The sequence below is a fragment of the Bubalus kerabau genome, chromosome 12, assembly GCF_029407905.1.
Source record: "Bubalus kerabau isolate K-KA32 ecotype Philippines breed swamp buffalo chromosome 12, PCC_UOA_SB_1v2, whole genome shotgun sequence".
NCBI classification, from domain to species: domain Eukaryota; kingdom Metazoa; phylum Chordata; class Mammalia; order Artiodactyla; family Bovidae; genus Bubalus; species Bubalus kerabau.
In genome coordinates, this window is record NC_073635.1 from 76,847,793 (window position 1) to 76,864,282 (window position 16,490).

At 41.0% G+C, this 16,490-nt stretch overlaps 1 protein-coding gene across 7 annotated transcripts in view; it reads right to left on the reverse strand.

Annotated features, from left to right (window-relative positions):
* Positions 1-16,490, reverse strand: part of LOC129624675 (ATP-binding cassette sub-family C member 4-like) — a 222,340-nt gene extending 205,850 nt beyond the window's left edge. For 3 of the 7 annotated variants that reach the window (XM_055542840.1, XM_055542841.1, XM_055542843.1), the window contains exons 1-3: positions 16,201-16,489; positions 9,637-9,747; positions 8,972-9,092 (exon numbers count right to left, since the gene is read on the reverse strand). In XM_055542840.1, coding sequence (XP_055398815.1) covers positions 8,972-9,092; positions 9,637-9,747; positions 16,201-16,301 — 333 coding nt within the window. In that variant the 5' untranslated portion in view covers positions 16,302-16,489. Of the gene's footprint in view, positions 1-8,971; positions 9,093-9,636; positions 9,748-16,200 lie in introns of all 7 variants that reach the window. The other 4 variants (XM_055542839.1, XM_055542837.1, XR_008701095.1 and 1 more) reach the window with 3 other exon arrangements.

Genomic DNA, 16,490 nt, shown 5'->3' on the forward strand with positions numbered 1-16,490 from the left:
ATTTCAAACGTCTATGAGAGTCTCAGAGTCTCTGAGGCAGACATCTCTTGGTGGAGTCCTTGTTAGTTAATCTCCTGCAAGCACTTGACATTCCAGCTCACCTCTTGCTTCTTAGGGGAACTTATAGATTCTCTGCTACATTTCCACACTACTTGAAGTGTTTCTGGCCCAATTCTACCATCTTCAAGAAAAACTGAGTAACTCCCTGAGATGGCCCAAGCCACCACCTTAAATACCATCTCCAGCTAAAGAAAGGTTGGTAGGGACACATATGAGAAGTTAATAGGAAAAGCAGCTAAAATTAAAATGGCTGGGTTTGTTACAGAGATTTACTTATTCTCCATTTAGAATGGAGAATTCTATTCTAGGATGAAGGATGATTTAGAAACATCCTTCTCTTTTTGGTACTGGGAGGAAGACACCTTTACAAATGGAAATTTCCCTCATCAATGTAAATATCCCTCACAGAAGGGTAACTTCTGCTCTATCTTTACAGTTTCTCCTATGTCTATTTCTAAAAAAAAAAAAAAAAAAAAAATCAGCTAAAAATAATCTTTGTGTCAAAAATGCACGTTCTTGGGTGACACCTTTCTACTACCCTTCAATCATATTCAATGTTTGTAGTTTTGAAATATTTGTAACACCTACAGGAATAAAAAAAAAAAAAAACTCTGTAGGAAGCAGGTGACAGAGAAGCACAGAGCTGTTGTCAGAAAAATATCTCTTGACTCTGAGTCTCAATGGAGGCTGTGGGAGGAGAGGAAGCCTCAGGAGAGAATGCAGAGAACACTGGCCTGGGAGTCTGAACACTGGGCTTCAGAAACCAGGTCGGCCACCTGCGAGTCACATGACCCTAAGCCCATCATGTGCCCACCTGCCCTCCAGGTCTTTGTTTACCTCGAGGAATTGTGGGACAACTAAGAGCCACAACAGCTCAAAGTACTCTAAAACCAACACTAAAAAACAAGTGTAAGCTATGATCATTTTTATGATACAGAAGTCCTGGGAAGAGACCTGCTCTATTAATGGCAGAGGCTGGTTTCACAAAGGGCTTGGAAAACTCAGTGCTGCTCACAGGCCACCATGCAGAACAACTCTTGAGAAAAGTCATTTATAAAAGCCAACATTTCTGGATAGCAATTAAAAGTTTCACTTCTAAGCAGATTTTTTTTTAATTTTTAACCATTATGAATCTTTAAAAAAGAGGCATGTATTTCCCTGACTTCTAAAAGAAAATGGAATAAGGGAGGAGTGGGAAGAATGAGTGAAATAGGTGATGGAGATTAGAAGGTACAATCTTTTAGTTAAAAAAATAAATAGTGAGATGTGATGTACAACATAGGAAATACAGTTAATAATATTGGAATAACTTTGTATGGTGACAGAGGGCAACTAGACTTGCAGTGATCATTTTATAATGTATACAAATATTGAATCACTATGCTATATACCTAAAACTAATATAAGTCAATTATACTTCATTTTTTATTTTTAATGGGAATAAAACCTTTTTTATGCTTTTTAAAAAATGAATTAAAAAGCATTCCCATCATTTATGACTCAAGGTCATCACTGTGGATGTCACTAACAACTAATGGCTAATGCTATGCTCTCAAGATGCAGCAGGGTGCACACAGCAGGTCTGCTCTGCAGGTCCCCTTCTGCTTTGCTCAGTGCCCCCTCCTCCTCTCCCTTGCTGTGTGGACTCCGGTGTTTGCTCTCAGCCCACAGTAACTTTGCCACCAAAGCCTCCACTTTGACACTTTGACACTTTTCAGCCTCCTGCATTGAGCAAACTCAAGGGACACTTGGAAGAAAGGGTTGGGAAATAAAGGCAAAAGCCCAGTACAGCTCTTGGGGAACCAGCCCTGAGTCAAGGTACAAAACCCACTGTGGGACTCAGGATTCTGTTTACCCCCTGCCCGTAAGCTGAGCTCCAAAGTGAATATTTACACAAACATGTGCCTCCTTCAGCCTCCACCTAGACCAGAGACCATCAGCAAAAGTGGCCTTGGACAAACAACAATTAACGGAACAAGGCCGGGCCCTTTCTAATGTTCCTGGGAACGGGACATAAACCCTGGTCACCCCGCCCCTCTCAGGACAAGGGACTGGGTGAACCCACTCTGGTTCTCTGAGGTCACCCCACTTACACACCAGCAGGTGGAGACCTCACCTCTCAGAGAGAAGCCCTGATGACCTGGGGAGGTGTTCTCTGTGTCTCTGGTCCAGGCAGAGACTTCAGGCTCCTCCTCTCCACCCTGAGGTCCCTGGGCAGGCGGAGACCTGTCCTCCCCACCCACATTCCCCTTGGAGGTGTACAAAGGGGCGGGGCCAGACATGCTGAGAACTTGCTGCCTGTTCTGTTCTAATTAGGGGTGACCTGTAAATGCCCCAGGTTCAATATCAGCCTGGTACTTGTTTCCCCAAGCATTATAGTCACTCCTCAATTCTCACAGGACAGAGGTTCACATACCTTGAAATTCTAACCCCAAAATCCTCACCCTGGACTGGCATGGCCCTACCTCTTCCCACTGGTGCTGCCAGGAATACCTGTGTTGTGGTTGGTCAGAGCACTGTCTGGGAACCACAGATAATCCATGAGTCATCCTGTGCACCAGAGGAATTAAAAAAGGGCTGGAGGTCACAAAATAAAAGTGTTCATGTTTTAGAGAATCCTGAGCTGAGTTTAGATCTTCCACCATATAAAATAAAAAGCCGCTAATAGATGGTAAAGAGGGGAAAGGTGGTTTCTTAAAGGGCTCCTGGTCCATCTGAACTTAGCATGAGGCTACTGCTAGTGTCAACACCCTCGTCACTTCCGACACCCAGGGTGCATGGTCACCTGGAATCTACCCCCAATTACAATCCCCAATCTGACTTCCTGCTCTAGGAAGTTCTTAGCATCCTATTTAACTTCAGGCCAAGTTCAGGATGCATGTGTATTGAGACCTGTAGACAAAGCTCTCAAGATGAGTCTTCCTGGGAATTCCCTGATGGTCCAGTGGTTAAGATGCTTTGCTTTCATTCCATGGACGAAGTTAAATCCCTGGTTGCAGAACTAAGATCCCATGATCCACACAGTCAAAAAGAATTTTTAAATATTTTTGTAATGAGCATTTCTGACACTGGACAAGCTTTAAGTCATTGAGATGGTCAGGATGGTAAGTCAGAGTGCCTGAGACATAATGTCCCTCTGTCCTTTATGCTTTGTGAGACCATGGGCACATTATGGAATTACTTGGCAACTCAGTGTCCTCTATTCTAAAACCAGGATAATATTAAGTCAGGAAGGTGGATTCCTCCAGCTCCATTTCTTCTTTCTCAAGACTGCTTTGGCTATTCAGGGTCTTTTGTGTTTCCATACTAATTGTGAAAATTTTTGTTCTAGTTCTGTGAAAAATGTCATTGGTAATTTGATAGGGATCACATTGAATCTGTAGATTGCATTTGGTAGTATAGTCATTTTCACAATATTGATTCTTCCTACCCAGAAACACGGAATCTCTCTCCAGCTGTTTAAGTCTTCTTTGATTTCTTTCATTAGTGTCTTATAATTTTATGTGTACAGTTCTTTCATCTCCTTAGGTAAATTTATTTCTAGATATTTCTTTTTTTTTTTTTTTTTGCAATGGTAAATGGGATTGATTCTGTAATTTCTCTAATTTTTCATTGTTACTGTATAGAAATGCAAGTGATTTCTGTGTATCAATTTTGTATCCTGCAACTTTGCTATATTCACTGATTAGTAATTTTCTGATACTATCTTTAGGGTTTTCTATACAGTGTCATGTCATCTGCAGTGAGAGCTTTACTTTTTATTTTCTGATCTGAATTATTTTTATTTCTTTTTCTTCTCTGATTGCTGTAGCTAGGACTTCCAGAACTATGTTGAATAATAATAATAACAAGACACCCTTGTCTTGTTCCTGATCTTAGGGGGAATGCTTTCAGTTTTTCACCATTGAGAATAATGTTTGCTGTAGGCTTATCATATATGGCCTTTACTACATTTAGGTAGGTTCCTTCTATGCCCATTTTTTGAAGGGTTTTAATCATAAATAGGTGCTGAATTTTGTCAAAGGCTTTTTCTGCATCTATTGAGATGATCATATGGTTTTTATTTTTCAATTTGTTTATATGGTATATCGCATTGATTGATTTGCATATATTGAAGAATCCTTGCATTTCTGAAATAAACTCAACTTGATCATGGTGTATGAGCTTTTTGATGTGTGGCTGAATTCTGTTTGCTAAAGTTTTGTTGAGGATTTTTGCATCTATGTTCATCATGATATTGGCTTGTAGTTTTCTGTGTTTTTTTGGTCTGGTTTTGGTATCAGGGTGATGGTGGTCTCATAGAATGAGTTTGGAAGTGCTCCTTCCTCTGTAATTTTTTTTAAAGAGTTTTAGAAGGCTAGGCATTAGCTTTTCTCTAAATGTTAACAGAATTCCCTTGTGGAGTCATCTGGTCCTGGGCCTTTGTTTTTTGGGAGATTTTTGATCACAGCTTCAATTTCAGTGCTTGTAATTGGGTTGTTCATAATTTCTATTTCTTCCTGGTTCAGTCTTGGAAGATTGAACTTTTCTAAGGATCTGTCCATTTCCTCCAAGTTATCCATTTTATTGCCATATAGTTATTCATAATAGTTTCTTATAATCCTTTGTATCTCTGCATCCTCTCTTGTAACCTCTCCTTTTTCATTTCTAATTTTGTTGATCCTTTTTTTCTTGATGAGTCTGGCTAAAGGCTTGCCAATTTTGTTTATCTTCTCAAACAACCAGCTTTTAGTTTTATTAATCTTCACTATTGTTTCTTTCATTTCTTTTTCATGTATTTCTACTCAGATCTTTATGATTTCTTTCCTTCTAATTTGGGGATTTTCTTGTTCTTCTTTTTCCAGTTGTTTTAGGTGTAAAGTTAGGTTGTCTATTCAATGTTTCTCGAGGTGGGATTATATTGCTATAAACTTCCCTCTTAGAACTGCTTTTGCTGCATCCCATAGGTTTTGGGTTGTTGTGTTTCCATTGTTATTTGTTTCTAGAAATTTTTGATTTCCCTTTTGATTTCTTCAGCAACCTGTTGGTTATTTAGAAACGTATTGTTTAATCTCCATGTGTTTGTGTTTCTTAGAGTTTTTTTTTTTTCTTGTAATTGATATCTAGTCTCATAGCATTGTGGTCAGAGAAAATGCTTGATATGATTTCAATTTTCTTAAATTTACTGAGGTTTGATTTGTGACGCAAGATGTGGTCTATCCTGGAGAATATTCCGTGTGCACTTGAGAAGAAGGTGTATTCTTCTGCATTCAGATGGCATGTCCTGAAGATATCAATGACATCCGTCTCATCTAATGTATCATTTAAGACTTGTGCTTCCTTATTAATTTTCTGTTTTGATTATCTGTCCATTGATGTGAGTGGGGGGTTAAAGTCTCCTACTATGATTGTGTTACTGTCAATTTCTCCTATTATGTCTGTTAGCATTTGTCTTATGTATTGAGGTACTCCCATGTTGGATGCACAGATATTCACAATTGTTATGTCTTCCTCTTGGATTGACCCCTTGATCATTATGTAGTAACCTTCCTTATCTCTTGTAATCTTCCTTTTAAGGTCTATTTTGTCTGATATGAGGATTGCTCCTCCAGCTTTCTTTTGCTTCTCATTTGCATGGAACGTATTTTTCCATCCTCTCACTTTCAGTCTATATGTGTCTTTAGGGCTGAAGTGGGTTTCTTGTAGACAGCATATATATGGGTCTTGTTTTTGTATCTATTCAGCCAGTCTGTTTCTTTTGGTTGGAACATTTAATCCATTTACATTTAAAGTAATTATTGATATGTATGTTCTTATTGCCATTTTCTTAACTGTATGGGGATGAGTTTGTAGATCTTCTTTCTTCTCTTGTATTTCTTGACTATATAAGTCCCTTTAACATTTGTTGTAAAGCTGGTTTTGTGGTACTGAATTCTCTTAACTTTTGCTTGTCTGAAAAGCATTTGCTTTCTCCATCAGTTTTGAATGAGATTCTTGATAGGTACAGTAATCTTGCCTGTAGATTTTTCCCTTTCAGTACTTTAAATATATCCTGCCATCCCCTTCTGGCCTGCAGGGTTTCTGCTGAAAGATCAGCTGTTAAGTGTATGGGGTTTCCCTTGTATGTTACTTGCTGCTTCTCCCTTGTTGCTTTTAATAGTCTTTATTTGTGTTTAGTCTTTGTTAGTTTGATTAATATGTGCCTTGGCATGTTTCTCCTTGGATTTATCCTGTATGGGACTCTTTGTGCCCCTTGGACTTGACTGTTTCCTTTTCCATGTTTGGGAAATTTTCAACTATAATCTCTTCAAAAACATTTTCATACCCTTTCTTTTTCTCTTCTTCTTCTGAGACCCCTATAATTCAAATGTTGGTGGGTTTGATATTGTACCAGAGGTCTCTGAGGCTATCCTCAGTTCTTTTCATTCTTTTTACTTTATTCTGCTCTTCAGAAGTTATTTCTACCATTTTATCTTCCAGCTCACAGATTCATTCTTCTGCTTCAGATATGGATTCCTTCTAGAGTATTTTTAATTTCCGTATTTGTGTTGTTTGTCTCTGCATGTTTATTCTTCAATTCTTCTGGGTCTTTGTTAATTGATTCTTGCAGTTTCTCCATTTTGTTTTCAAGGTTTTTGATCATCTTTACTATCATTATTCTGAATTCTTTTTCAGGTAGCTTGCCTATTTCCTCTTCATTTATTTGGACTTCTGTTTTTTCTAGTTTGTTCCTTCATTTGTGTAGCATTTCTCTGCCTTTTCATTTCTTTTTTTTTTAACTTATTGTGTTTGAGGTTTCCTTTTCCCAGGCTTCAAGGCTGAATTCTTTCTTCTTTTTGTTTTCTGCCCTCCTAAGGTTGGTCCAGTGGTTTGTGTAAGCTTTGTATAGGGTGAGATTTGTGCTGAGTTTTTGTTTGTTTTTCCTCTTATGGGCAAGGATGAGTGAGGTGGTAATCCTGGCTGCTGATGATTGGGTTTGTATGTTTGTTTTGTCTGTTGTTTAAATGAGGCATCCTACACATGGTGCTACTGGTGGTTGGGTGATGCTGGGCCTTGTATTTAAGTGATTTCCTTTGTGTGAGTTCTCACTATTTGATACTCCCTAGGGTTAGTTTTCTGGTAGACTAGAGTCATGGAGTCAGTGCACCCACTCCAAAGGCTCAGGGCTTGATCTCAAGTTTTGCGTGGGTCTATATATTCTTTTCCACTGGCCAGGTACTCCTGTCCACTCTCAGCTGGTGTTCTGCATGCACTTCTGTGTCTTCCTGATGTATTCCTGAAGGTGTATTCCTGATATATCATGGACAGAGATGTACTCCAGGTCCACCTACTCCTCTGCCTTCTTGTTATCTGCTACTAGTACTTCTAATACTACAGAAGATGAGCCCCTACATTTACCAGGTCCTCAATTTCCCACTTCTCTGCCATGACTGCCCAACAACCAACCTCCTGAAAGAGGGGCCAGGGCTCTACCAGTTTCACCTTCCTAGATCCCCAGCAGGCAGTATTACTGGGGTTGGACAACTTTGAAATCAACACTCCACCCTGCCCTCACAAGGCACTGCAGTATCTCAGTCATCAATGCCCTCTCAAAGGTGGCACTCCACCCCACATACCTGTCCCCACTCTCTGACACAATGGTCAACCCACCTTTGTCATCAAAGATTCCATCTCCCAGGACCACTCAGTCACCTGTGAGCTGACAGATTCTCTGGTCTCTCCAATTGTGTGGGGCAGACTTCACCTACTGCACTGCCTGCTGCCCACAGTGCCCTTTGGTACAACACAACCTTTAAACAAGAGCCACACCCCCCAACTCTAAACCACCTGGCCCACCCACTTTATCCTCAACACAATGGACTTATGACAACTCGCCATCTTCTCCACCCCTTTCACAGCACCTGCATCTTCCATCCCTTCTGCTCTCACACACTCACAGGCCACCCATGTCCCTATGGGAGCACTAAGGGACCACTGAGAGCACGAGCCACCCAAGTGGGTCTGCAGCAGACCTTGAGTAGGCTCAGCCAGAATAGATGGGCTGATGGCACTGTGTCCCCAGGTTGGAACTGTCTCTCTGGGGGATCTTGACCCAGGATCTTCAGGGTCATGGTCACTGACCTCACTGCTTTCTGTCTCTTGTTGTCTACTCCACATCCCCTCCTACACCTTCTGCCGATGCCAGGCTACCAGGATCCCCCTTCATGCAGGACACCACCCCACATCCAGGGACAGAAACCAGCATGGATGGTGCATGGAGTCTCTGCAATTCAGTGATGAAGCTGGAGCTCCTCATCACAGGGAGCTCTGGCCTGGGTGACCCAGCTTACAGGGAAGGAGGCAGCCCAGGGAAGGGTGTATTCTTGGGAGCTCTGGTAGCTCCAGCCCAAATGCAGGGCCATGGGTTCGGTGTCACAGGAAGGGGAGAGATGATGATCCCTTCTTAGGAAAGCATTTATCAGATGTGAATTGGGCAACTTAACAATTACTTGCTGAGCACCTATAAAACATCTTATGTTATCCGGGCTCTGGTCCAAGTTTATGTCCTCCAAACCACATTTCTTGAGTTTGTAGTATATTCTTTTGGTCAAGGATCACTTTCAGCATTTATGTTATTTACTGAGCATTAATAATATCCTAATATGTTATAAAATGTCTTCTCTGCCATACTAAGTATATGGTATAAAATGTCTTTTCCTTCCACAACAATATGTTTTAACCTGTTAAAAGGAAAATAGTTAATCCCTGGAGGTCCAGTCCTTTAAGCATCTGTCCATTCTAAAGATAAACACAACTGCTGGGCTACATCATGATTTCTAGACATTTTATCCTCTAATCTTAAAATACTGGCCTCTCTCCCCACAGGTCCCGTCCATCTCAGTACCAACCCGCATATAATAAAAAGCAATGCACAGTATATAAAAGCTTTTACCTCAAGAAGTATAAAAATTCCCCAAACTAAATAGGATTTCCAGTGACACTTTAAGATTGCTTTCATTAAAGAAGGCTCCCGCGCATCTTTCTCAGCTCTCAAAACTTCTTGATCCCAGTACCTGTGATGAGAAACAAAGTACAGTAAAGAACAATGTGTCCATCAGACAAAAGAGGGAGGTGGCAGACTGGAGGAAAAGCCTTTACTACAGGGCACTCTGTGGATGCCCCATAAATGCTGGCTAACTGCTCACTGGATGCCTGAAAGATGAGCGGTGCAGACCCTGAAGCACCGGAAAAGCAGGCCTTGAGGGAAAAGTCTCAGTCTCAGGAAACAAGTTCCTGCCAAGGCTTTGCTGGATTCACAGGGTCATGAGCAGCTCAGGAGAGCAGACACCCTCCTCCAGGGACCCCACCTCGAGGGACAGAGTTTGGCCTCCAGGGTCTTGGCTACAGGTTCTCTCCACTTCCACAAATGCACAGAGAATATAGGCTCCCCAGCTTCCAAAGTGTGTTAAGCCCAGGGTCAGCCTGAGGGGGATGTGATGTGTCAGGGGAAGGAAGCTCAGGAGAACCCAGAGGAAGGCAAAGCTCCCCAAAACACAACTTTAGCCACACGTGGAAATTCTCAGTCTTCCTCTCCTTCTCCCTGCTGCCTGTGCTCACCCTTGTAGTTCTTCTCCAAGGTGCTGGGAGCGATCTTCCGGAAGCACGGAGTACATGTCATCTTCTTCTAATCTTCGTTTGTAACCAATTTTAAACAAGGGGTTTAGCCAACTGTTAAAAATTAAGAGAAATAGAGAGTCACAGATATACAAATCACACATATCTAATTAAGTTCTAACTCTTGAGCTTTGTAAAAAAAAAAAAAAAAAAAGGAGAAGAAAAAAGAGAGAAGTGGAAGAGGAAGAATCAATATAGTGAAAATGAGTATACTACCCAAAGCAATCCACAGATTCAGCACAATCCCTATTAAACTACCAATGGTATTTTTCACAGAACTAGGACAAATAATTTCAGAATATGTATGGAAACACAAAAGACCTCAAATAGCCAAATCAATCTTGAGAAAGAAGAATGGAACTGGAGGAATCAACCTGCCTGACTTCATACTACACTACAAAGCTACAGTCATCAAGACAGTATGGTACTGGCACAAAGACAGAAATATAGATCAATGGAACAAAATAGGAAGCCCAGAGATAAATCCATGCATCTATGGACACTTTATCTTTGATAAACGAGGCAAAATTATACAATAGAGAAAAGACAGTCTCTTCAAGAAGTGGTGCTAGGAAAACTGGTAAACTACATGTAAAAGAATGAAACCAGAACACTATCGAATACCATACATAAAAATAAACTCAAAATGAATTAAAGACCTAATGCAAGACCAGAAAGTATAAAATTCTTAGAGGAAAACATAGACTCTCTTCGACATAAATTACAGCAATATCCTCTATGACCCACCTCCCAGAGTAACAACAATAAACAAAAAGGACCTAATTAAACTTTAAAAATTTTGCACAACAAAGTAAACTATAAGCAAGGTGAAATGACAGCCTTCAGAATAGGAAAAGATAACAGCAAACAAAACAACTGACAAAGAGTTAATCTTCACCATACACAAGCAGCTCATGCAGCTCAATATCAGAAAAACTAACCCAATCAAAAAGTAAGCAAAAGACCTAAACAGACTTTTCTCGAAAAAAGACATACAGATGGTTAATAAACACATGATAATATGCTCAACATTACTCACTGTTAGAAAAAGACAAATCAAAACCACAATGAGGTATCATCTCACACTGGTCTCACACTGGTATCATCAAAAAATTCTACAAACAATAAATGCTAGAGAGGGTATGGAGAAAAGGGAACCTTCTTACACTGTCGGTGGGAACACAAACTGGTACAGCCACTAATTTTGGAGAACAGTGTGGAGATTCCTTTAAAAACTGGAAATAGAACTGCTATTTTGAGTGAATTAAATTGAATGAAGTTTCTCAGTCGTGTCCGACTCTTTACGACCCCGTGGACTCTAGCCCACCAGGCTCCTCCTTCCATGGGATTATCCAGGCAAGAATACTGGAGTGGGTTGCCATTTCCTTCTCCAGGGGATCTTCCCAACCCAGGGATCGAACCCAGGTCTCCCACATGGCAGGTAGACACTTTAAACTCTGAGCCACCAGGGAAGCCGAGCAAACTGTCATATGACACAGCAAATCCCACTGCTGGGCAAACACCTCAAGGAAACCAGAATTGAAAGAGACATATGTACCCCAGTGTTCATTGCAACACTGTTTACAATTGCTAGGACATGAAAGCAACCTAGATCTCCATCAGCAGATGAACGGATAAGGAAGTTATGGTACATATATACAGTGGAATATTACTCAGCTATAAAAAGGAACACATTTAAGTCAGTTCTAATGAGGTAGATGAACCTGGAGCCTATTATACAGAGTGAAGTAAGTCAGAAACAGAAAGCCAAATCCTGTGTATTAACACATATATATGGAATTTAGAAAGATGGTACCAATGATCCTACATGCTGGGAAGCAAGGGAAACACAGATGTAAAGAACAGACTTTTGGACTCAGAGGAAAAAGGCAAGGATGGGATGACTTGAGAGAATAGCATTGAAACATGTAGACTATCATATGTAAAACAGATGGCCAGTGCAAATTTGATGTATGAAACGGCACCAAAAGCCAGTGCTCTGGGACAACCCAGAGGGATAGGGAGGGGAAAAAAGTGGGAGGTGGATTCAGAATCAGGGGGACACACGTATACCTGTAGCCAATTCATGTTGATGTATGGCAAAAACCATTATAATATTGTAATTATCCTAAAATAAATTTTAAAAAATAATTACATATGTGTTTACACACACACACACATATGTATACACCCTAATTCTATACAATGAGAGGCCCTGGAGTAATGACATACTGGTAGCAAAGAGCATTCCAGTCCTTAGATCTTGGGGTTCTGTTTTTTTTTTTTTTAACATACACAATTACATTTCCTTTCTTGTGCTGAGAATTTTTAAGGTCTAATCTCTTAGCAGCTTTCAAATATGCATAGAGTATTACTAACTATAGTCACCACACCAGACATTACATCTCCATAGCTTATTTGTTTTATAACTGGAAGTCTGTGCCTTTTAGGACCCTTCACCCAGATCTTAACTTTCTGCTATCCTTCTTCTCTAAAAGGAGCCAAGGCTCCTTGAAGAAATAGCTGGTTCCAAGGTTGGGGAAGTTTATGTAAGCACCTGATAATTAGCTTTTTTGATTATAATATAAATGCCAGGCATTAAGCTTTGGAGACATCCTTGTTGAAGACAGCCACCCCCAGTGAACACGTGCCAGCTACACAACTAGATAAAGAGCCAGGCCACCCCACCCATGAAGTTCCCGCTTGGAAAAAGCTCTGGTTGACTTGATAACAGACTATCTTGCTGACTGCTTGGTTCTCCCTTCTCACACTTTATTTCCCGCTCTTGTGTTTTAAATTCACCAATAAAGAGTGACAGAGAAGGCAATGGCACCCCACTCCAGTACTCTTGCCTGGAAAATCCCATGGATGGAGGAGCCTGAAAGGCTGCAATCCATGGGGTCGCTGAGGGTCGGACACGACTGAGTGATTTCACTTTCACTTTTCACTTTCATGCATTGGAGAAGGAAATGGCAACCCACCCCAGAGTTCTTGCCTGGAGAATCCCAGGGATGAGGAAGCCTGATGGGCTGCCATCTATGGTGTCGCACAGAGTTGGACATGACTGAAGTGACTTAGCATACTTAGCAATAAAGAGTGAACCATCAAAATCCTAGACACCCCACCCTCAACCCCCAAAAGGCAGAATCTCAAGTCCAGACTTACTCACCTGCCCTCTCTCTATTCAGGACCAGCCTGTGTCACCCCAGGTGTGTCTGGTACCCTCCACGACATGTGAATGAGTGATACACCTCATCATTTCAAAGTCCCCTGATGGTTGTTGCTGACACGTGTCTCACAATCGTAAGAACCACAAGAGCCAGTCAAGCCACAACACTGGCTCCAAAAGGAGAACTTCTGTGCAGGCTGCTCATAACTAGTACGAACCCTGGTAAGCAGAGCCCCAGGCAATCCCGGCAAAAGCCTCACTGTCTACAAACTAAGACCTACAGGCAGAGAAAGTCCAAGAAGGAACAACTTGCACCATAAAATAAGGAAGCCCTGAAAGAGTCATGAGATTGTATAGAAAGGACAGAGAAGCCAGCTTGAATGATTTTTGCTAGACAAATCTGGGCTACATTGAGAATCAAAACAAATAAGTGGCAATGAATAACAACAAATTAAATAAAGAAAGGATCTCTGAATCCATGTTGTTCCATTAACAGGAAAGAAAGGAATGCTCTTGCAAACAGAGGCAAACAAACACAAAAGGAGTGATGAAGTCAGAAAATTATCAATGGAAGTTAAAACCAGTGGGTGCAAGTTTGATGTGGAAGATGGTATCCATATAATCTCAAATTCTCTCTCTGCAAATTACTTATTATAAAAGGGAAAAAAACAGTTAACTATACACAGGATACCCCGCAAACCCTGTTCAAATCCATTAGGCATTATTTAAATGATAATAAAATGTAGAGATAGCCCAAAGATTAACACCATTTTCCTGACCTTGCCACAGTAAGGAAAATTTCAAGATAAGACAATAATAACCAGTGAAAGCAGAGATCAAACTTCTTTTATTCCATTATTCCAAGGACAGTATGTATACAGAATTGATGCTCAAGAATTATTTATTGAATGCATGAATGTCCATGAATCATTAAAGAAGCAATAAGAGAAACTGGGCTTCAGCTTTTATAAACTCTGGTAGGTTGGCACCTCCAAAGAACCCCAATCCAGGAGACAGAAGACTGGATCCTAATCCCAACAGTGGCCCTGAGGACCCAGGGCCTCAACTGTGCCCCCTCCTCCACTTCTCCACTCCAGGTCAGCATCCCAATGACCCTTACTATGTCTTACTATGTCTCAATTTCCTTCCAAAACAAAAGTATAAGTCTGTGAGCTTTACCACTAAACAGGTTTGAAACATGTTAGGCCATTTTCCCTACAGTCGTTCCCCACAGAAAACACTCAGAATTAGCACTGGGATGTGCCCAGATGATGACACTTCCCCCCACACTAGTGCAGGAAGAAAAGAGTTCTGGAAATTGTTTGCAAAATTACATGAATGTCCTTTACAATGCTAAACCATATGCTTAAATATGGTCAAGATGGTAAATTTTATGTTTTGTGCATTTTTCCACAATTTAAAAAAATGTAATGAGAAAAAAATTGTACATGATGTGCCTCAGTTGGAAATCTTCCTGTGCTAGAGTCTAGACTTGGTCACTTTCTGGTTGAATGACCACAAACTAGCCACATAACATCTCAGTATTGGCCTCTGGAAACTGAGGAGAACATGTGGAGGTAACACCTCCCAAGGCTGCTGAGGGCATCACCTGAGAAGACAGTGTTGCTCTAACAGGACAACGTCTCACCAGAAAAAGAGCAGCTGTCACCACGACAGAGATCCTGAGGAATCCCACTGGCCCCAGAAGAAACTCTCTGATGACTTTGACAGATGCAGTTACAATGACAGAGCCCAACAGGAAGAACCAAGACTCTGCTTCTTTCCTGGCAGTCAGTCAGTGAAACGCCGTGGAATCTTTGTTTAACAGACCTGCCAACTTCCTTTCCCCTCTATAATAGTGATCTCTTTCCCTGGCCCTTTGAAGACATGCATGTAGCTCTCCACAGTTGTAAACCTCGAACTATAATTCTCTGCTGATCCCATAAGCCTATCTTTGCCAGAGAAATATCTGATACCCTCTTTGTTTCATGTCAACAGAGAGAAAGGGGGTCAACATGTTTGGGGGACCCCTGGAAGACTCAGGCAACTTATTCCCTTGACACATCTGAATGGACTCTAATTGACACCTCTCAGGATGATGAGGTAGGACGATCAAGATCCCAAAAAATCAAGAAAAAACTACAAGAGATAAAATTTTTAGGCAGATTAGTTTTCCACAAGGACACACCACACCTCTGGGATGTTCTACACCTTGCTTGAGACTGTAGTTATTGTATAAAATTACCAAAACTCAACAAACTAAATGCTTACAGGAAACAGGTCAAGACCAGAAAAAGCACCTGGCAGAGCTCACCCAGCCTCCATCTACAACATGTGGATCTCTCACTGTTAATGAGGAACAAGTGGTACTCTGGAAATGGTGCAAAGAATCCTAGCTTGAAATTAAACATTTCTATGTATTCACAATCATTAGTTACTGAGGGCCTAACAGCACCAACCTCCCCAAACCATCTCAGCACTAGGCCAGTTCACATCCCCCCTCATGTCATCAGCTTCTCTGACAAGAGTCTCTGGAGAGTCTGGCTTGACGCTAGTGGCAGTTTCCACACCCACACTCCCTTTGCAAGGGGACAGTTTACTGACTGAGATGTGGCCAGTGTCAGTGGAGTGAGGATGCAACCATTCCCTGATGGCCAAATGCATCTGGTCCAAGACCCCACTCCACCTTCATCTCTGGGGATAGGTCCTGCACTAACCCCCAACCTGCTGCTTCTGGGATGGGGGGTGGGGGGAGAAATGCAGAGCACAACCCCAAGGCTGCAGTGCAGGACAGCAGGGACATTGCCAGGGAGAGTCTCAACAGACTGGGCATGGTTCAAAAATTGTGCCACTGATTTTCAATAATGGAAAAAAGGGAGAGTCATTCAACAAACCATGATAGGAATATGGGCTGTTTGGGAAAATGAGGTCTATCTTATACCAAATACTAAAAAAAAAAAAATATATATATATATAGTTGTCTTTATTGTTAGAAATTAAATAAGAAAAGAGAGCCAAAATAGAATGCTTACAGAGATATAGAGGATGCTAGGATTTTAAAAAAGACATATTACAAAAGCAATAGGAGAAGCTAAAAAGAAAAGTTCAAAAATATAATTAATTATATCTAATTTAAAACCTCTAAAGAACAAAGAAAAATCTGAAAAAGTATTATATGCACTATTGCAAATTATTCAAATATAAAAATGCCTCATAGGAAAAAATGTCTATGAAGAGACAATTCAAAGAAAGAGACAATTCAAAGAAAGACAAATAGTCAATAAAGTTCCAACTCTAAAAATCAAATAAATTCTTATTAAAACTGATATTGGACTTCCCTGATGGTCCAGTAGTTAAGAATCCATCTGCTAATGCAGAGAACACAGGTTTGATTCCTGGTCCAGGAAGATTCCATGTGGCATGGAGCAACTAAGCCCATGAGCCACAACTATTGATGCCCACTCGCCCTGGAGCCTGTGCTCCATAAGAAGAGAAGCCCCTGCACCACAGTTAGGGAGTAGCCACCCGTCACCACATAACTAGAGAAAAGCACGAGAGCAGCAATGATGGCCCAGCGTGGACAACAGTAAGTAACCGACATTTTTAACCTCAGTCCCATTAGAAATGT